At 53.3% G+C, this 22,006-nt stretch overlaps 1 protein-coding gene across 1 annotated transcript in view; it reads left to right on the top strand.

The window, feature by feature from the left end:
- hpn (hepsin) overlaps window positions 1-19,190 on the top strand; it is a 79,404-nt gene extending 60,214 nt beyond the window's left edge. Inside the window, exons 13-18 of the mRNA XM_063038945.1 lie at window positions 7,229-7,258; window positions 7,540-7,572; window positions 8,083-8,157; window positions 11,933-11,969; window positions 13,593-13,642; window positions 17,215-19,190. Coding sequence (XP_062895015.1) covers window positions 7,229-7,258; window positions 7,540-7,572; window positions 8,083-8,157; window positions 11,933-11,969; window positions 13,593-13,642; window positions 17,215-17,234 — 245 coding nt within the window. The 3' untranslated portion in view covers window positions 17,235-19,190. The remainder of the gene's footprint in view (window positions 1-7,228; window positions 7,259-7,539; window positions 7,573-8,082; window positions 8,158-11,932; window positions 11,970-13,592; window positions 13,643-17,214) is intronic.
- The last annotated feature ends 2,816 nt before the right edge of the window (window positions 19,191-22,006 follow it).

Raw genomic sequence — 22,006 nt, forward strand, 5'->3', positions numbered from 1 at the left:
TTGGCCCAACTAGTACGTCCCTACCTGAGCCGGTCCCATTTGCTGATATTTGGTTTATGTCCCGCTAAGCCTTTCTTATCCATGCACCTGTCCCAAGTCTCTTCTAAACATTATAATTGTGCCACCCACTTCCATGTACGGGGTAGAATCTGTCCTTGAGACTGGTGGTTTGTGCCTGCATAGCCGACGGGAGAGGGGAGAAGAGAGAACGTCTGGGCTGCCTTACCAAGGCGATGGGAGGATTAGAGAGTCCACAGAATGCAGAATAAAGTGTCACAGTTACAGAGAAAGTGCAGTGCAGGAAAATGATAAGGTGCAAGATCATAACGAGGTAGATTGTGAGGTCAAGAGTCCAATTTATCGTACTTGGGAACCGTTTAATGGTCGTATAACAGCGGAGTAGGAACTGGGTTTGAGCCTGGTGGGATGTGCTTTCAGGCGTTTGTATTTTCTGTCTGATGGGAGGGGAGAGAAGAGAGAATGTCCGGGGTGGGTGGGGTCTTTGATGATGCTGGCTGCTGTACCGAGGCACTGAGAGTGAGGACGGAGGTTTCTGTGATGTGCTGTGCTGAGCTGTGTCCACACCTCTCTGCAGTCTTGTTTCCATCACACCAACAGAACGGTCACCATACCAAGCTGCTCCTGGGTAAACGTTGCATCTGTCTGCCCTCGTCTATGCCTCTCATGGTTTTGTCCCCCTCAGCCCTCTCCACACCACCGAGAGCAAACCCGGCCTCTCCCGTCTCCTTGTCCTGGGGAATCTCCTCTGCATCCTCTCCAGTGCAGTCACCTCCTCCCCCGTACCGAGTTTTACATCCACAGGGAGGAACCAAACTTCCTTTAAAGTGTCACACAGAAATTCTTGTCTTTCCTCCTCTCCCCCCCAATCCCAGATCCTCCTCCTTATGCCCCAATCCCATCTACTCCTCCCCAGTCCCATCTACTCCTCCCCCAATCTCATCTCCTCCTTCCCCCAATCCCAGCTCCTCCTTCCGCCCCAATCCCAGCTCCTCTTTACGCCCCAATCCCAGCTCCTCTTTACGCCCCAATCCCATCTACTCCTCCCCCAATCCCATCTACTCCTCCCCCAATCCCATCTACTCATCCCCCCAATCCCATCTCCTCCTTACCCCAATCCCAGCTCCTCCTTCCACCCAATCCCAGCTCCTCCTTCCCCGCAAACCCAGCTCCTCCTTCCCCCCAATCCCAGCTCCTCCTTCCCCGCAATCCCAGCTCCTCCTTCCCCTCAATCCCAGCTCCTCTTTCCCCCAATCCCAGCTCCTCCTTCCACCCATTCCCAGCTACTCATCCCCTCCAATCGCAGCTCCTCCTTCTCCACAAGCCCAGCTCCTCCTTCCCCCCCAATCTGAGCTCCTCCTTCCCCCCCAATCTGAGCTCCTCCTTCCCCCCCAATCTGAGCTCCTCCTTCCCCCAATCCCAGCTCCTCCTTCCCCATCCCAGCTCCTCCTCCACCCCAATCCCAGTTTCTCCTTCCCCCATCCCAGTTTCTCCTTCCCCCATCCCAGCTCCTCCTCCCCTCCCCAAATCCAGCTCCTCCTCCCCTCCCCAATCCCAGCTCCTCCGCCCCTCCCCAATCCCAGCTCTTCCTCCCCTCCCCAATCCCAGCTCCTCCTTCCCCGCCCCACCCCCGCATCTTTAATCCAAGGGCATGAGGAAGATTACCCAACCTTCCTCAGGGTGGAGAGATCGGGAAGTGATCCGAGGTTCTGGGAGGGATTGACTTGTGGGGGTGGGGGAGAGATTGTTACGTCCAGCCCCTGGAGAGTAGGGACGTGGAAGAAGGCGATGGACAGGTGGAATTTCGTTGATTGTGGGTCTGTGGGACTCTTGTCCAGTGGAAGATAAAAGGTAGGGCATCTAACAGTGAAAAGTCCGTCAATCTGCATCTGCCTTGCGCTTGCCCTGATCCTTGCCTTTCTTTTCTGTGTCCCACTCCCAGAGCCATACTTCTCCCAAATTATGTTCAGTCTGTGAATTGAGAGATTGAGATTGAGTTATTTGTCACACGTACATGGAAGCTTGCAAAGCACCATGTTGCCTGCATTCATAACCAACACAACATGAGGATGTACTGGGGTGGGTAGCTTGCAAGTGTTACTGCATTCCAGTGCCAACGTACTGTGCCCACAAAAGTGTTCAGCAGAACTCAAGAAAACAAAACATAACAGACAAGAACCTTCCCCCCACGCCCCCCCCCCCCCCCCACTGATGTGGCCAGTTCTCTAGCCCCAGGACAGGCATCCAGACCTCCAGTCTGATTTCAGCCACCGGCTTCTGACTGGCCATCGGGCTTCGATGCTCAGCAGAGACTCTGAACCCGAGATTGAAGGAGACCAGACAAAACTGTTTGTTCATTGAGAAAGAATTTACCTTCCGTTCAATTTGAACCACTGTGTAATTTTGGACTTCACAGTTGCAATTGTAAAAGAGCAGACAGTTAATTGTAGCCTGTGAGTAACAGAGAGCGTGTGGATTTGGTTTTCTCTGCAAGAGGTTTCGAGGTCAGGAGCACAGATGTCTTCAACAGTTGAACCAGGAGTTGATGAGAGAGCAGGTGAAGGAGAGTATGTGAACACATCCGTCTGTGTCTGACTCCAGGAGTGTGTGATGGGACAGTGTGGAGGGAGCCTCACTCTGTGTCTGACCTCAGGAGTGTCTGATGGGACAGTGTGAGTGAGTTTCACTCTGTGTCAGACCCTGGGAGTGTGTGATGGGATGGTGTGGAGGGAGCTTCACTCTGTGTCTGACCCCGGGAGTGTGTGATGGGACAGCGTGGAGGGAGTTTCACTCTGTGTCTGACTCCAGGAGTGTGTGATGGGACAGTGTGGAGGGAGCCTCACTCTGTGTCTGACCTCAGGAGTGTCTGATGGGACAGTGTGAGTGAGTTTCACTCTGTGTCAGACCCTGGGAGTGTGTGATGGGACAGTGTGGAGGGAGCTTCACTCTGTGTCTGATCCTGGGAGTGTGTGATGAGACGGTGTGGAGGGAACTTCACTCTGTGTCTGACCCCGGGACTGTGTGATGAGATGGTGTGGAAGGGAGTTCACTCTGGGAGTGTGTGATGGGACAGTGTGGAGGGGGAGTGTGTGATGGAATGGTGTGAAGGGGGAGTGTGTGATGGGATGGTGTGGAGGGAAGTTCACTCTGGGAGTGTGTGATGGGACGGTGTGGAACGGGAGTGTGTGATGGGACGGTGTGGAGGGCGAGTGTGTGATGGGACGGTGTGGAGGGAGATTCACTCTGTGTCTCACTCCGGAAGTGTGTGATGGGATGGTGTGGAGGGGGAGTGTGTGATGGGATGGTGTGAAGGGGGAGTGTGTGATGTGACGGTGTGGAGGGGGAGTGTGTGATGGGACAGTGTGGAGGGGGAGTGTGTGATGGGATGGTGTGGAGGGGGAGTGTGTGATGGGATGGTGTGGAGGGGGAGTGTGTGATGGGACGGTGTGGACGGGGAGTGTGTGATGGGACGGTGTGGACGGGGAGTGTGTGATGGGACGGTGTGGAGGGCGAGTGTGTGATGGGATGGTGTGGAGGGGGAGTGTGTGATGGGACGGTGTGGAGGGGGAGTGTGTGATGGGACGGTGTGGAGGGCGAGTGTGTGATGGGATGGTGTGGAGGGCGAGTGTGTGATGGGACGGTGTGGAGGGCGAGTGTGTGATGGGATGGTGTGGAGGGGGAGTGTGTGATGGGACGGTGTGGAGGGGGAGTGTGTGATGGGACGGTGTGGAGGGGGAGTGTGTGATGGGACGGTGTGGAGGGCGAGTGTGTGATGGGATGGTGTGGAGGGGGAGTGTGTGATGGGACGGTGTGGAGGGCGAGTGTGTGAGGGGTTGGTGTGGAGGGAAGTTCACTCTGTGTCTCACTCCGGAAGTGTGTGATGGGATGGTGTGGAGGGGGAGTGTGTGATGGGATGGTGTGGAGGGGGAGTGTGTGATGGGACGGTGTGGAGGGAGATTCACTCTGTGTCTCACTCCGGAAGTGTGTGATGGGACGGTGTGGAGGGGGAGTGTGTGATGGGACGGTGTGGAGGGGGAGTGTGTGATGGGACAGTGTGGAGGGGGAGTGTGTGATGGGACGGTGTGGAGGGGGAGTGTGTGATGGGATGGTGTGAAGGGGGAGTGTGTGATGGGACAGTGTGGAGGGGGAGTGGGGAAGTGGGTCAGAGTGGAGGAGTGATATAACAAGGAAACGGGTCCCTGGTCCACCTCGTCCATGGCAATAATGATACCCATTGAAGCTCACCCCAGTTGCCATGTTTGACTCTTATCTCTATAAACTTTTCCAATCCAAGTCTTTTCAATGTTATTAACATACCTGCTTCAACTAGTTCCTCTGCCAACTCATTCCACCTACAGGCCATCCTCTGGGTGAAAGAGTTGCTCCATCAGATTCCTACTAAATGACTCCCTTCCCACCTTAAACCTGTGCCCTCTGGAAGTTAATGGGCTATGCACTCAACCTGTCCCTGCCCCTCATGATTTCACATTCCTCTGTAAGATCAGCCCTCAGGTCGCACTTCAGTGAATAAAGTCCCAACCTCTCCGTAGCTCAGTCCCTGGCAGTGTCGTTGGAAATCTCTTCAGCACTCTTTGATGAAGGGGACAGGTTGGAACCAAACCCGAACCACAATGAGAATAGGTTTGCATCGTCTATCTATGTCCATTCAGAATGCAGAACAGACAGCACAGTCCCTTGGCTCTCTGTGTCATACTGACCTTTTAACCCACTCTAAGATTAATGTAGCACTTCCCTCGCACATAGACTTCCAGTTCTCTTCCACCCATGTGCTTATCTGAAAGTCTCCGAAACGTCCCTAACGTATCGGCCTCTGCCAGCACCCCTGGTAGTGTGATCCACACACCCACCGCTCTCTGTGTAGAATTTAAAAACAACTTCCTTCTGACATTTCCTTGTACTTCCTTACAATCACCTTAAAATTATGCCCCTCTTTATTAGCCATTCCCACCTTGGGGAAAACAAATTTTCTGGCTGTTTACTCAATTGATGCCTCTCATCATCGTGTACACCCTTATGAAGTCATCTCTCACCCCTCAGTGAGAAAAGGCCTTACTCCCTCAACCTATCCTCATAAGGCACGCTCTCAAATCCAGGCAGCATCCTGGTAACTCTCCTCTGCACTCCCTCTAAAGTTCCCAAACCCTTCCTATAATGAGGTGACCAGAACTGCACACAATACTCTGGGTGGGTCTGTCCACAGTTTTATAAAGCTGCAACATTACCTCGCAGTAGATATTGTCATTGTTACAACACAACCAACCACTTTCCTGCCAAGAATGCGATCGCAATGCAGGGAGTGAGGGAAGACTCCCACCGGATGCTGCCCGGACTGGAGGACTCTAGTTATGGGGAGAGATCGGATACGCTTTCCCTGGAGCGAAGGAGCCTGAGAGGCTTACTGATAAGAGGAGTAGATAGGATAGGTCGTCAGTCTTGTCTCCTCTGGTAGGGAGCCAAAGATCAAGGTAAATCTGTCCTCAGAAGAAGCAGGAATTAATGCAGTAGAATCTTACGAAAAGCTGTCCAAAAACAAAGACTGTGAACAACCAATGTGCAAAAGGCAGACTGGAAATAGACAATGATACTGGGAACCGAAGTTGTAAAGTCCTTCAAAGTGCGTGTAAGTTGTAGAACAGTTCAGAGTAGCACTGATTGAAGTTAACCAGCCGGTTTAGGAACCTGATGGTTGTATTATGGTAATAACTGTTCATGTATCTGGTGGGGTGGGACCTAAGGCTTTTGTAGCTCCTGCCTGATGGGAGTAGTGTGAAGAGAGGCCTGGGGGGTGGTCTTCCATGATGGATACTACTCTCCTACAACAGCGCGTTTTGTAAGTGTGCTCGTTGGTGGGAAGGGTTCCGCCAGTGATGGACCGGCCTCAGGTGAGGGCTCGATGATTTAAAAGGGACCCAAGGAAAAGGTTTCTCACACCAAAATCAGATACAAGAAGGATTACGTAATGGACTGACAAAGATTTATAGGGTGGTTGCGGAGAAGGACTGATCCAGGAGAGAGGGAGGGAAACATTCAGAAACAGAGCTAAGCTCGGGTTTTGACCTTGAATGCTGGCCAAGGACGAGCATGAGAAACAGCAACTGGATGCCACAGAGCATCAGCAGACAGTCGGGGGAGGATCCCGGCCTGCGGGCAGGCTGTGAAATCCTGTCTGTCGACAGACTGTGGCTCGGACACCCGCCAGCTCTGGGGTAAACCTTGCTTTGGTTCAAGGCTCCGAAGCACAGAATGGTAGAAATATCACAAATCTTCCCAAAGAGTGATAGTGGCAAACAGGGAACATGAAACACCATGAGCTCCGGTATATTCCCACGGGTTTGAGACAGTATCACAGAGTTACATAGACAGACCCATCCCCACCAGTACTGTGCCCTGGTGTTACAGTGACAGACCTGTCCCCACCGGTACTGTACCCCAGTGTTGTATAGTGACAGACACATCCCCATCGGTACTGTACCCCGGTGCTATACAGTGACAAACCCATCCCCACTGGTATTGTACCCCAGTGTTATACAGTGACAGACCCATCCCCACTGGTACTGTACCCCAGTGCTATACAGTGACAGACCCGTCCCTACCGGTACTGTACCCCAGTGTTACACAGTGACAAACCCATCCCCACTGGTACTGTACCCCAGTGTTATACAATGACAGACCCGTCCCTACCGGTACTGTACCCCAGTGTTATACAGTGACAAACCTATCCCCACTGGTACCGTACCCCGGTGTTATACAGTGACGGACCCATCCCCACCGGTACCGTACCCCGGTGTTATACAGTGACGGACCCGTCCCCACTGGTACCTTACACTGGTGTTATACAGTGACAGTCCGGACACACCGGTACCGTACCCCAGTGTTATACAGTGACGGACCCGTCCCCACTGGTACCTTACACTGGTGTTATACAGTGACAGTCCGGACACACCGGTACCGTACCCCAGTGTTATACAGTGACGGACCCGTCCCCATTGGTACCTTACACTGGTGTTACAGACCCATCCACACTGGTTCTCTACCCCGGTGTTACGGTGAAAGATTTGGGAACGTTGGTCACTGTGTGGAGCTGTGTTCTGGAGTCCGAGGGTGTTGGTAGGAGTGGTGGGAGCCGAGGTTCTCACACTTGTCCTCCAGCATTCTGGGTCTGTTTAACGCTCTTCGTTTCCATCCTCAGCCACCCTTGGAGTGCACGCCACGGAATTAGGTGAGTTACTCCCGTGCGTCCCGACCGGAATACTCATCTGCCGGGAATACACCCTGGTCCCATGGACAACCGGAGTCCACGTCGATTTTGGAGTGTGGGCTGCCCCCAAGGGATGTGGGCTGTCCTCCTCGCATGGGGTGGGGGGGGGAGGGAGGGTCCGAGGGGGTGAGGCAAAGGAAGGGGGGAGAGGTGGACTGAGAAGGGGGGGGATTGGGGCAACCCAGTGTCAGTGGGGGTGGGTCAGGTTGAACATGTACTGACCTCTTCCATTGCCTCTGCAGACCCCTTGCACAACGATGATCGCTTCACTTACGGTGAGTCTCCGTCTCTGTGGGAATGGGCTGTGGGTGGGTCGGATCAAACTCGAGGCGAGTGGGCTGGGTGTGGGGGAAGGGATCGGCGGGCCATACACCGTGGGAGGGGTGGTGACGTTGCAGTCATGGATGGGGTGATGGGGGGGGTTCTCATCTCACAACTTCCCCTCCCCGCTTCCCCCTGGCTCTGCATCCCTTTCACTCCCCCTCTAACCCCCAGCCCCCCTTTTACCCCCTCTCCAATCCCTTCTTCCCCCCTCCCTCCTTCCCCCTCTCCTTCCCCCCTCCCTTCACCCTCTCCCTCCTTCCCCTCTGCCCTTTCCCACCTTCCCCCACCCCCACCCACCTTCTCCCCATCCCCCCTCTTCCTGCTCTCCCTCCTCCCCTCTCCCCTCCCCTCCCCTCCCCCCTCTCCCCCCCCCCCGCCCGTGGGGCCCTTCCTCCCACCCCAGGACGGAGAGGAGGGGTGAATGTCACTGTTGCCGCTGACTTTTCGCTCTGCACCCACAGATTACTACCAGCTGCGGGTGATCGGGCTGGTGGCCGCCGCTGTGCTCTGCGCCATCGGCATCGTCATACTGCTGGGTAAGGCCGCTGGAACGGTTGGGGCCATCCCCCTAGGGTCGGAGGGGCAGGCTGGAGCGGGGGTCTGCACATGCCCAGCCCTCTTGCGCACTAACCTGCTGGCCAGTGCGTTCCCTGGCAGGCTTTGCCTTGGGGGTGGGGGGGGAGTATGTCGCTGGGCTGGGGGGAAAGAGACTTTCACTCGACCCTGTAACTGGAGCAGGCCTATCTTATCCTCCTTATTCACGGTCCCAGCCTTTCTTCACCTCATCCGCAATCTTCCTCCCCACCCCACACCCCTCACTGCAGAGATCCTGACACCCTTCGTCACTGTCACACAGAAACAGACATGGGTGAAACACAATCAGTTGTAAATTCCGGAGCGTCTGTTTTCTCCGAGACGAGCCTCCTCAACAATAACTCCTTGTTCACATCTGATGTGAAACAATGGTGAAGGCCTCGCCTTATGGCAGGCTCAGACAGCTGCGGGCCGGGGCTCAGGGCATACAGACATGATGAGGGGGTTAGGGGATGGAATGATCACAGAGGGGCAGAAGGGTGAAGGGATCAGAGCGGGTTACAGATGAAAAGGGGGTGTACGGGCAGGAATATTCACAGAGACAGGGAGGGGTGTACGGGCAGGAATATTCACAGAGACAGGGAGGGCTGTAGGGGCAGGAATATTCACAGAGTCGGGGAGGGGTGTAGGGGCAGGAATATTCACAGAGACAGGGAGGGGTGTAGGGGCAGGAATGTGTACAGAGACAGGGAGGGGTGTAGGGGCAGGAATATTCACAGAGACAGGGAGGGGTGTAGGGGCAGGAATGTGTACAGAGATAGGGAGGGGTGTAGGGGCAGGAATATTCACAGAGACAGGGAGGGGTGTAGGGGCAGGAATATTCACAGAGCCGGGGAGGGGTGTAGGGGCAGGAATATTCACAGAGACAGTGAGGGGTGTAGGGGCAGGAATATTCACAGAGACAGGAAGGGGTGTAGGGGCAGGAATATTCACAGAGACTGGGGGGGTGTAGGGGCAGGAATATTCACAGACAGGGAGGGGTGTAGGGGCAGGAATATTCACAGAGACAGGGAGGGCTGTAGGGGCAGGAATATTCACAGAGTCAGGGAGGGGTGTAGGGGCAGGAATGTTCACAGACAGGGATGGGTGTAGGGGCAGGAATGTTCACAGAGACAGGGAGAGGTGCAGGGGCAGGAATATTCACAGAGACAGGGAGGGGTGTAGGGGCAGGAATATTCACAGAGACAGGAAGGGGTGTAGGGGCAGGAATATTCACAGAGACTGGGGGGGTGTAGGGGCAGGAATATTCACAGACAGGGAGGGGTGTAGGGGCAGGAATATTCACAGAGTCGGGGAGAGGTGTAGGGGCAGGAATATTCACAGAGTCAGGGAGGAGTGTAGGGGCAGGAATATTCACAGAGACAGGGAGGGGTGTAGGGGCAGGAATGTTCACAGAGACAGGGAGGGGTGTAGGGGCAGGAATGTTCACAGAGACAGGGAGAGGTGCAGGGGCAGGAATATTCACAGAGACAGGGAGGGGTGTAGGGGCAGGAATGTGTACAGAGACAGGGAGGGGTGTAGGGGCAGGAATATTCACAGAGACAGGGAGGGGTGTAGGGGCAGGAATGTTCACAGAGACAGGGAGGGATGTAGGGGCAGGAATGTTCACAGAGACAGGGAGGGGTGTAGGGGCAGGAATGTTCACAGAGACTGGGGGGGTGTAGGGGCAGGAATGTGTACAGAGACAGGGAGGGGTGTAGGGGCAGGAATGTTCACAGAGACAGGGAGGGATGTAGGGGCAGGAATGTTCACAGAGACAGGGAGGGGTGTAGGGGCAGGAATGTTCACAGAGACAGGGAGGGATGTAGGGGCAGGAATGTTCACAGAGACAGGGAGGGGTGTAGGGGCAGGAATATTCACAGAGACAGGGAGGGGTGTAGGGGCAGGAATGTTCACAGAGACAGGGAGGGGTGTAGGGGCAGGAATATTCACAGAGAGAAGGAGGGATGTAGGGGCAGGAATATTCACAGAGTCGGGGAGGGGTGTAGGGGCAGGAATATTCACAGACGGAGGGGTGTAGGGGCAGGAATGTTCACAGAGACAGGGAGGGGTGTAGGGGCAGGAATGTTCACAGAGACAGGGAGGGGTGTAGGGGCAGGAATATTCACAGAGACAGGGAGGTTGTAGGGGCAGGAGGGTGTCACAGATGGAGAGGGTTACCCCAACAATGTCAGAAGTGTGTGATGGGACGGTGTGGGGGGAACTTCACTCTGTGTCTGACCCCGGGAGTGTGTGATGGGATGGTGTCGGGGGAGCTTCAGTCTGTTCTAACCCTGGGAGCGAGTGATGGGATGGAGGGGAGGGGGCTTCACTCTGTGCCTGACCCCGGGATTGTGTTATAGGATGGTGTGGAGGGAGCTTCACTCTGTGTCTGACCCCGGGAGTGTGTGATGGGACAGTATGGAGGGAGCTTCACTCTGTGTCTGACACCGGGAGTGTGTGATGGGACGGTGTGGAGGGAGCTTCACTCTGTGTCTGACCCCGGGAGTGTGTGATGGGACGGTGTGGAGGGAGCTTCACTCTGTGTCTGACACCGGGAGTGTGTGATGGGACGGTGTGGAGGGAGCTTCACTCTGTGTCTGACACCGGGAGTGTGTGATGGGACGGTGTGGAGGGAGCTTCACTCTGTGTCTGACACCGGGAGTGTGTGATGGGACGGTGTGGTGGGAGCTTCACTCTGTATGACCCGGTGAGTGTGTAATGGGACGGTGGGGCAGGAGCTTCACTCACTGTCAGACACCGGCAGTGTGTGATGGGACGGTGTGGAGGGAGCTTCACTCTGTGTCTGACACCGGGAGTGTGTGATGGGACGGTGTGGAGGGAGCTTCACTCTGTGTCTGACACCGGGAGTGTGTGATGGGACGGTGTGGAGGGAGCTTCACTCTGTGTCTGACACCGGGAGTGTGTGATGGGACGGTGTGGAGGGAGCTTCACTCTGTGTCTGACCCCGGGAGTGTGTGATGGGACGGTGTGGAGGGAGCTTCACTCTGTGTCTGACCCCGGGAGTGTGTGATGGGACGGTGTGGAGGGAGCTTCACTCTGTGTCTGACCCCGGGAGTGTGTGATGGGACGGTGTGGAGGGAGCTTCACTCTGTGTCTGACCCCGGGAGTGTGTGATGGGACGGTGTGGAGGGAGCTTCACTCTGTGTCTGACCCCGGGAGTGTGTGATGGGACGGTGTGGAGGGAGCTTCACTCTGTGTCTGACACCGGGAGTGTATGATGGGACGGTGTGGAGGGAGCTTCACTCTGTGTCTGACCCCGGGAGTGTGTGATGGGACGGTGTGGAGGGAGCTTCACTCTGTGTCTGACCCCGGGAGTGTGTGATGGGACGGTGTGGAGGGAGCTTCACTCTGTGTCTGACACCGGGAGTGTGTGATGGGACGGTGTGGAGGGAGCTTCACTCTGTGTCTGACACCGGGAGTGTGTGATGGGACGGTGTGGTGGGAGCTTCACTCTGTGTCTGACCCCGGGAGTGTGTGATGGGACGGTGTGGAGGGAGCTTCACTCTGTGTCTGACCCCGGGAGTGTGTGATGGGACGGTGTGGAGGGAGCTTCACTCTGTGTCTGACACCGGGAGTGTGTGATGGGACAGTATGGAGGGAGTGTTTTTCTTCTTTGAAACACTGCAGTGATTTAGACTGAGTTGAGTTTGCTCAGTTAACTTTGCCCCTGACATGTTATCTTGATCTGATAACAATTTTATCTTTGTTATATAGCTGGCAAGTGTAGATGCAAGTTCAACCAGAAGAAAAGGTAAGTGTGTTTATCTGTGTGAGAGACTCCTTGCCCCCAGTGTGTGTGTTTATGTGTGTTTCTCTGTGTGTGCACGAGTGTGTGTTTGTTTCTCTCTGCGTGGTGTGTGTGTTTGTGTGTTTCTCTGTGTTGTGTGTGTTTTTGTGTGTTTATGTCTGTTTCTCTGTGTGTGTGTACGAGTGTGTTTTTTTCTCCGTCTGTGTTTTTGTGTTTATGTGTTTCTCTGTGTTTGTGCGTGTTTTTGTGTATTTATGTGTGTTTCTGTGTGTGTGAGTTTATGTGTGCTTATGTGTTTCTGTATATGTGTGTGTGTACGAGTGTTTCTCTGTGTGTGTATGTGCGTGTTTGTGTGTGTGTCTACTGTGTGTGTCTCTGTGTGAGTTTCTGTGTGTGTTTCTGTGTGTGTGTATGTGTGTCTCTGTGTGAGTTTATGTGTGTTTTTGTGTGTATGTGTGTGTGTTTCTGTGTGTGTGTGTGTGTGTGTTTCTGTGTGTTTTTGTGTGTATGTGTGTGTGTTTTTGTGTGTGTGTATGTGTGTGTGTTTTTGTGTGTGTGTATGTGTGTGTGTTTCTGTGTGTTTTTGTGTGTATGTGTGTGTGTTTCTGTGTGTGTGTGTGTGTGTGTGTGTTTCTGTGTGTTTTTGTGTGTATGTGTGTGTGTTTCTGTGTGTGTGTGTGTGTGTGTTTCTGTGTGTTTTTGTGTGTATGTGTGTGTGTTTTTGTGTGTGTATATGTGTATGTGTTTCTGTGTGTATGTGTGTGTGTTTTTGTGTTTTTGTGTGTGTGTATGTGTGTGTGTTTTTGTGTGTGTGTATGTGTGTGTGTTTTTGTGTGTGTGTATGTGTGTGTGTTTCTGTGTGTTTTTGTGTGTGTGTATGTGTGTGTGTTTTTGTGTGTGTGTATGTGTGTGTGTTTCTGTGTGTGTGTTTCTGTGTGTTTTTGTGTGTATGTGTGTGTGTTTCTGTGTGTGTGTGTGTGTGTGTTTCTGTGTGTTTTTGTGTGTATGTGTGTGTGTTTTTGTGTGTGTATATGTGTATGTGTTTCTGTGTGTATGTGTGTGTGTTTTTGTGTTTTTGTGTGTGTGTTTCTGTGTGTATGTGTATGTGTTTCTGTGTGTATGTGTATGTGTTTCTGTGTGTGTGTTTCTGTGTGTTTTTGTGTGTATGTGTGTGTGTTTCTGTGTGTGTGTGTGTTTCTGTGTGTTTTTGTGTGTATGTGTGTGTGTTTTTGTGTGTGTATATGTGTATGTGTTTCTGTGTGTATGTGTGTGTGTTTTTGTGTGTGTGTTTCTGTGTGTATGTGTGTGTGTTTTTGTGTGTGTGTTTCTGTGTGTATGTGTATGTGTTTCTGTGTGTATGTGTGTGTGTTTTTGTGTTTTTGTGTGTGTGTTTCTGTGTGTATGTGTGTGTGTTTCTGTGTGTGTGTGTGTGTGTAGGGTCTGTTTCTGTGGTGTACTGTCCTGTCCTGTGTTCCAAGTATTATCGTGCCCGGGATAGTAACTCACATTGTCTCCCCCAACTCTCCTCCCCTGCCCTCCCTCCCTCCGTGTTCCCTCTCCTCCCTGCCCCCCTCCCCTGCCAACCTCACACCATCTGTGCCCCCCCACCCCACTGCCTCTCTCCAGGAGCCGCTCAAACAGTGGAGTTCCAACGGCACAGCACCTCCTTCAGTCAGGTAGGGGGCTGCACTGGGCGAGGGGGTGGGGGTGTCCTGTAGACAGGGGATCAGACAGAGGGTACGCCGTGCTTGGGTAACTCTGGGCAAGGGGGTGGGGGTGTCCTGTAGACAGGGGATCAGACAGAGGGTACGCCGTGCTTGGGTACCACTGGGTGAGGGGGTGGGAGTGTCCTGTAGACAGGGGATCTGAGAGAGGGTACGCTGTGCTTGGGTAACTCTGGGCGAGGGGGTGGGGGTGTGCTGTAGACAGGGGATCAGACAGAGGGTACGCCGTGCTTGGGTAACTCTGGGCGAGGGGGTGGGGGTGTGCTGTAGACAGGGGATCAGACAGAGGGTACGCCGTGCTTGGGTAACTCTGGGTGAGGGGGTGGGAGTGTCCTGTAGACAGGGGATCAGACAGAGGGTACGCCGTGCTTGGGTAACTCTGGGCGAGGGGGTGGGGGTGTGCTGTAGACAGGGGATCAGACAGAGGGTACGCCGTGCTTGGGTAACTCTGGGCGAGGGGGTGGGGGTGTCCTGTAGACAGGGGATCAGACAGAGGGTATGCCGTGCTTGGGTAACTCTGGGCGAGGGGGTGGGGGTGTCCTGTAGACAGGGGATCAGACAGAGGGTACGCCGTGCTTGGGTAACTCTGGGCGAGGGGGTGGGGGTGTCCTGTAGACAGGGGATCAGACAGAGGGTACGCCGTGCTTGGGTAACTCTGGGCGAGGGGGTGGGGGTGTCCTGTAGACAGGGGATCTGAGAGAGGGTACGCCATGCTTGGGTACCATTGGGCAAGGGGGTGGGGGTGTGCTGTAGACAGGGGATCAGACAGAGGGTACGCCGTGCTTGGGTAACTCTGGGTGAGGGGGTGGGAGTGTCCTGTAGACAGGGGATCTGAGAGAGGGTACGCTGTGCTTGGGTACCATTGGGCAAGGGGGTGGGGGTGTCCTGTAGACAGGGGATCAGACAGAGGGTACGCCGTGCTTGGGTAACTCTGGGTGAGGGGGTGGGAGTGTCCTGTAGACAGGGGATCTGAGAGAGGGTACGCTGTGCTTGGGTACCATTGGGCGAGGGGGTGGGGGTGTCCTGTAGACAGGGGATCAGACAGAGGGTACGCTGTGCTTGGGTACCATTGGGCGAGGGGGTGGGGGTGTCCTGTAGACAGGGGATCAGACAGAGGGTACGCCGTGCTTGGGTAACTCTGGGCGAGGGGGTGGGGGTGTCCTGTAGACAGGGGATCAGACAGAGGGTACGCCGTGCTTGGGTAACTCTGGGCGAGGGGGTGGGGGTGTGCTGTAGACAGGGGATCAGACAGAGGGTACGCTGTGCTTGGGTACCATTGGGCAAGGGGGTGGGGGTGTCCTGTAGACAGGGGATCTGAGAGAAGGTACGCCGTGCTTGGGTACCACTGGGTGAGGGGGTGGGAGTGTCCTGTAGACAGGGGATCTGAGAGAGGGTACGCTGTGCTTGGGTACCATTGGGCAAGGGGGTGGGGGTGTGCTGTAGACAGGGAATCAGACAGAGGGTACGCCGTGCTTGGGTAACTCTGGGCGAGGGGGTGGGGGTGTGCTGTAGACAGGGGATCAGACAGAGGGTACGCTGTGCTTGGGTACCATTGGGCGAGGGGGTGGGGGTGTCCTGTAGACAGGGGATCAGACAGAGGGTACGCTGTGCTTGGGTAACTCTGGGCGAGGGGGTGGGGGTGTCCTGTAGACAGGGGATCAGACAGAGGGTACGCTGTGCTTGGGTACCATTGGGCGAGGGGGTGGGGGTGTCCTGTAGACAGGGGATCAGACAGAGGGTACGCCGTGCTTGGGTAACTCTGGGCGAGGGGGTGGGGGTGTCCTGTAGACAGGGGATCAGACAGAGGGTACGCCGTGCTTGGGTAACTCTGGGCGAGGGGGTGGGGGTGTGCTGTAGACAGGGGATCAGACAGAGGGTACGCTGTGCTTGGGTACCATTGGGCAAGGGGGTGGGGGTGTCCTGTAGACAGGGGATCTGAGAGAAGGTACGCCGTGCTTGGGTACCACTGGGTGAGGGGGTGGGAGTGTCCTGTAGACAGGGGATCTGAGAGAGGGTACGCTGTGCTTGGGTACCATTGGGCAAGGGGGTGGGGGTGTGCTATAGACAGGGGATCAGACAGAGGGTACGCTGTGCTTGGGTACCACTGGGCAAGGGGGTGGGGGTGTGCTATAGACAGGGGATCAGACAGAGGGTACGCTGTGCTTGGGTAACTCTGGGCGAGGGGGTGGGGGTGTCCTGTAGACAGGGGATCAGACAGAGGGTACGCTGTGCTTGGGTACCATTGGGCAAGGGGGTGGGGGTGTGCTATAGACAGGGGATCAGACAGAGGGTACGCTGTGCTTGGGTACCACTGGGCAAGGGGGTGGGGGTGTGCTATAGACAGGGGATCAGACAGAGGGTACGCTGTGCTTGGGTAACTCTGGGCGAGGGGGTGGGGGTGTCCTGTAGACAGGGGATCAGACAGAGGGTACGCTGTGCTTGGGTAACTCTGGGCGAGGGGGTGGGGGTGTCCTGTAGACAGGGGATCAGACAGAGGGTACGCCGTGCTTGGGTAACTCTGGGCGAGGGGGTGGGGGTGTCCTGTAGACAGGGGATCAGACAGAGGGTACGCTGTGCTTGGGTACCATTGGGCAAGGGGGTGGGGGTGTGCTGTAGACAGGGGATCAGACAGAGGGTACGCCGTACTTGGGTACCACTGGGCGAGGGGGTGGGAGTGTCCTGCAGGCTGGAGATGGGAGAGAGGGTACGCCATGCTTGGGTACCATTGGGCCCTTGCCAGCCCTGGACACTGGCACATGGATGGGTTTGTCTGTCAGCAAGAGTCTCGGCTACCCAGTGACGTCTACTCATAATCTGTTTATTGTTGGCACACGGGCTGAGCTACAGTGAAGCCCTTTCGTCTGTGTGCCATCCAGACAGATTATTCAGTACGTCGAGGTAGTAGAGAGGAAAGCTGAATGTGGAATAAAGTGTCGCAGTTACAGACAGAGTGCAATGCAGGCAGACAATAAGGTGCAAGATAGATTGTGAGGTCAAGACTGTGTCTCAATCAATCCTATAACAGCCGGGTTGAAGCTGTCCTGGTGGTATGCGCTATCTTCTGCCCGATGGAAGTGGGGAGAAGAGAGAATGTCCGGGGTTGGTTGGGGTCTTTGGTTGCCTTACCGAGAGGTCTAAACAGAGTCCATGGAGGGGAAGCTGGTTTCCGAACTCTCTACAGTTCCTTGCGGTCACATATCAAGCCATGATGTACCCAGATGGGATGTTTCCTGTGGTGCTTCTGTAAAAATTGGTGAGGGTCAATGGGGAAGTGCCTATTTCCTTCATCCACTGAGGAAATGTAATTGGTGAGCGTTCTTCCACATGGTTGGGCCTATTGGTAACACCTAGGGACTCGAAGCCCTTGTCCCTCTTGATCCCAGCACCGTTGTTACAGACGGGAACGTGTGCACTGTCCCCATTCCTGAAGTCAATGGCCAACTCTCTTGAGGGAGAGGTTATGGTGACACTATGCCACTGGACCCTAAGCCACGCATCTAATTTTTGAATTTCTGTCCTCACAGGAGACGCAACTGAGTGTTAGAGCCACCCTGTATCTCCCACAGAGAGGACCAGAAGCACTTTCCCAGTGTGTACACGTTCTGTGTGTGTTATCTGTTTAAAATCAGTTCAGCTCCCAAGTGCCGTGCCTGTCAAAGTATCTAATCAGTCTTCCTAGGGGTGGGCAGAAATGTGTGACCCTGTGTTGCACGGGACTGCCCTGGTGTGTAGTGTCCCTGCACGCGTGTGTTGTAATCACTGTTTAGAAGCTGTCTGTACAATTTCCTATTTGCACTGTGGACATTTCTTATTTTAATAATCGTGATTAAAGACTGTAAATCTGTTTCAGCTTGTCTCTCCTGATGTTGTTAAGGTTGGTGGTGTTTCTCTCCGTACAGCACTGTGAAGTAGTAGTTAGTTGGTTCGGCTCATCACCCCTTCTGGGGCTCAGGCCGCTGACGGCAGCTCAGCACGGTCCTCTGTCCTGGGCCAGTCTTTGAGGTTGTCCCCAAGTGCAATCCAGCTTCTTGGGGTCAGCTTCAAAGTTGCATCAGCAGGTGGTCTCTGGCCGGGCTCCCTGGGGCTTTTACATTCCGTGTCCCAGAGGCGGTGGTCCGGATGGCAGAAGGTTGATCGTCCCCATGGCTTTCACCACATGACTTCTAGTCATGGTCCTTCCTCTCACAGGGATGAAGCCCCTGGGTCTTTGGTTGGTGATTCTGGGTGGTTAGCTCTGGGATTTTATGGGATGGGGTTGTTAGCCTCATGCACTGTCCTCCTCCCTTTTCTAGTGGACTAGAACTGTGAATGTTGTTTCTTTATTGCACGCGCATTTGTTTGTGTCAGTGTGGTGGGGGGTCCCAACCTGCTTGATGGTCAGCGTACGTGTGTGTGAAGAGAAAGAGTGAGACGATGAGGGAGTCAGGGACAGAGAGCACAAGAGCAGAGTCCAGACTATGAGAGAGGAAATAAAAGTAAGCTATGTATCTGAGAGAGGTGTTAGTGTGTGAGTGTGTGTGTGTGAGAGAGTGTGAGAGAGTGTGTGTGAGAAAGAGTGTGTGAGAGAGTGTGAGTGTGTGTGTGAGAGTGTGTGAGAAAGTGTGTGTGAGAGGGTGTGTGTGTGAGAAAGTGTGTGAGAGAGAGAGAGTGTGAGAGTGTGTGTGTGTGTGAGTGTGAGAGAGTGAGTGTGTGTGTGAGAGAGTGTGTGTGAGAGAGAGAGTGAGGGAGTGTGTGTATGAGAGTGTATGTGAGAGAGTGAGTGACTCTGTGTGTGTGTGTGTGTGTGTGTGTGTATGTATGAGAGAAAGCAGGCGACAGATCTGTTGTATGTTACAACAGTCCAGAGTCCACTCTAGTCTTTGGTACAGTACCGTGGAGACGGTCAACTTTGCTATAATCTACTGCGTACAATGCCTTATATGATGTATATCTACAGAAACTACTAGATGTATCAGCTTTCTGATGTCTACAGAGTCAATTTCAACTGTTTGTGGCCTGTAGCAAGTAGTCTTGCACCAATTTAAACAGGCTGGGGCACCTAAAGGAGCACCAGCAAATTCTCCCGCTAACAGCAGGCTTAGCCCATCAATAACAGCAAGCATAGTCCCTCAGTAAAAATGGTGATGGCATAAACGTGAAAATTGGTGTGCCTTTGTCTATCTATGTACTGTTACTCGTCAACTCTTGTTATAACCTGTCTCATCCACTCTGCCTTCCAAAACACCCCCAAGTGGTGGAAGAGTGTAATTGCAGTGTGCCCACTGTAACAGCGCTGATGGTTTGACGTGGCTGGGATTGAATGTGGGAGGACAGGTTATATATGGTGGTGAGGACAGGGATTTGCAGAAACTTTGTACTGATCTCTATCACATTTTAAATTGCTGTACCCAATGTTTAATTCCTGTAATAGTGAATTAACAAAATAATCTTAAATGTTTTATGATTTATAATAAGTGATGCACTTGTATTTAACCAAATAAATGGGGATTGGCTAATAGTTTCCAAGTTTTTCATTAATTATGAATAACATTCTACAAAAATGCTCTCAAATGTGAGACGGGAACTGTGCGCGGCGTTCCTGGTGTGGGTCTGACCCAGGAATATGGAGATTGTGCACCTCTTGTGCATGGAGTTCTTGGTGTTTTGAAGTTTTGCTCTGGGTTGACAGAACATTACAGATCTGCACTCCCTTGTCCCGGTGAATCTCACACACTCTGGTGAGCTGAGGGATTAAAACAATAGTGTCTTCACGGTTACTTGTGCAACATAGATTCCAGTACAGTACAGTACTGGAACAGGGACCGTCAACTCACCATGCATGCTGAAGTCCTGACATGCTTTTTAGTCTCACTTCTCCTATTTATTCCCAGTCCTGGTGAAGGGTCTCAGCCCAAAACACCAACTGCTTACCCCTTTCTGTAGATGCTGCCTAGCCTGCTGAGTTTTGTGTGTGTTACTCTCATATCTCTTTTGAACGCTCCCCTCCTCATGTTAAGTGCACGCTTTCTAGCATTGGCCATTTCCATCCCGAGGAAGTCATTGTTTCTACTGTATCTGAGCTTGTCATAAATAGTCAAACTTTCTTCAGGTCTCCCCTCAGCCTCCGCTGCTCCAGAGAAAACAACCCACGTTTGTCCAGTCCCTCCTAACTCACGCTCTCTAATCCAGCCAGCATCCTGGTGACCTCTTCTGCATCCTCTCCTATAAAGGGACAACCAGATCTGTAAACAATGCTCAACCTAAGCTTTATAAAGCTGTAACTGACCAGCAAGGAGAATGCAGGAAATTAGATGGGTGATGAAGGTCAGTAATATGGAAGAGTTGAAGAGAGCGAGGAGAGAAAAGGAGTTGCTGAAGAATGTGCAGAAAAGGAAGCTGGAATATGCCGGGCACTTGTTAAGAGGTGGTGGACTGCAGAAATTGTTATTGGAAGGAATGATAGAAGGAAAGAGGGAAAGAGGAAGGCAGCGAACCACTTGGTACGATAATGTGAGGCAATGGACTGGGGTGAGTTACATTGAGGCCAGAAAAAGAGCGCAAGATCGAGGAAGATGGAGGTGCATAGCCGCCAACCCCGGATTCGGGACGGCACCCACTGACTGACTGACCAGCACCAGTAATCTTTGTCCTGTCTGCGACCTTACTAACCCAACCAGACACCACCTCATTCAAGTCATTTAATAAAAACAGCAGAGGTCCCAGTACAGAACCCTGTGGAACGCCCCTGGTCTCAGACTTTGGGAGGAATCAGTCCCATTGATCACAAACTTCTGTCCTCTGTGGACAATTGTGAAACCCTGTGGCCAAATCAGCAGGGATCCCTCGCTTCCCCTGAAAGTGTTTGCCAGAGTTGGAACCTGCCAATGTAAGTGAAGGCACCAACAAGCCAGACAGTCTCTTGTAAAAGAAACAGACTGATTACAGTTTTGGAAGATTATGGAGACAAGGTTATAATTACTGAGACACAAAACAGGAAAGTACACGTCACCTCTTGTGGTCCAGTTCTGAGGAGCAATTCGCATTCTCCCTCTGCCTCCTCCTCCGCTTTCCCCACTTTCCCCTCTTTCACTCCTCCTCTCCCTCCTCCTCCCCTTTCCCCTCTGCCTTTCTCCCCTTCTCCCGCTCCTCCTCCTCCTCCCCCGTCCCAATAGATTCTGTTTGGTACAGTATTAGACAACTCAACCCTGGGTAAAATATACTGGCTGTCTACTCTGTCCGTGCCTCTCCTTACTTTATAAACCTCTGTCAGGATCCCTCAACCTCTACTCCTCAGTCAGATGGGGGTGGGGGGTGTATGGGGAATGAAATGTCATTGGTGTCAGAGGGTCAGCATGGAGTAAGTGGACAGAAGGGCCTGTTTCTGTGGAGAGAGGAGAAAGGGGGAGAGGAAGCTAACAGGATAGATTGGGTAGGCAACGAGAATCTTTATCCCAGGGTGGAAGTATTGATTAATAGAGGACAAAAATTTAAAGGGGGTTGGTGGGGGGGGGGGGGAGATATGCAGGGCATCCTGTTTTTTTACACAGTGGCGGTGAGCAAAACTAACTGGCACAGTTTCAACGGGAGAGGGAGGAGATTTACCGAATCTGAGACATCACAGAGACATCACATGGGGTCTGGAATTGGTTGCCGGGGGATCTGGTGGAGGCATGAACTCTCACAACGCTTGATGCACTGGCGATGAGGAGGGAGATGGAACTGCTGCAGGCAAGTGGATTGGGTGAAACTTTGGACAGGCCATGCTTGAGTACCGCTGGCATTTCAGGAAGGCTGTGCGGGCTTTGGAGAGAGTGAGGAAGAGGTCCATCAGGGTATGTGTGTGTATATATCTCCCCATTTATAACCCTGAGATTTGTTTCCTTGTGGGCATTCACAGCAAATCCAGGGAACAACAGAATTGATGAAAGGCCACAGCCAACTGGGCAGACAGCCAATGTGCAAAGGACAGCAAACTGCAAATGCAAAAGACAAAAAAAAACAATCGAGAACTGTGAGACGAAGAGTCCTTGAAAGTGAGCCCATAGGTTGTGGGAACAGTTCAGTGATGGGGTGAGTGAAGTTATCCCCTCTGGTTCAAGAGCCAGATTTTTCGAGGGGCAATAACTGTTACTGAACCTTGTGGTTTTGGGTCCCGAAGTCTCTGGTACCCTCGTCCCGAGCGCGTGGGTTTCAGAAGTGTTTTTTTCACACAGAGAGGAGTGATGGAGGCAGAAATGGTAAAGATGCTTAGAACATAGAACTGTAGAGACCCTTCAGCCAGTAGTTTTGTGCCGACTCCATGACCAATCTAACCCTTCTCTCCCGCACAACCTGTCA

The sequence above is a fragment of the Mobula hypostoma genome, assembly GCF_963921235.1.
Source record: "Mobula hypostoma chromosome 8 unlocalized genomic scaffold, sMobHyp1.1 SUPER_8_unloc_1, whole genome shotgun sequence".
NCBI classification, from domain to species: domain Eukaryota; kingdom Metazoa; phylum Chordata; class Chondrichthyes; order Myliobatiformes; family Myliobatidae; genus Mobula; species Mobula hypostoma.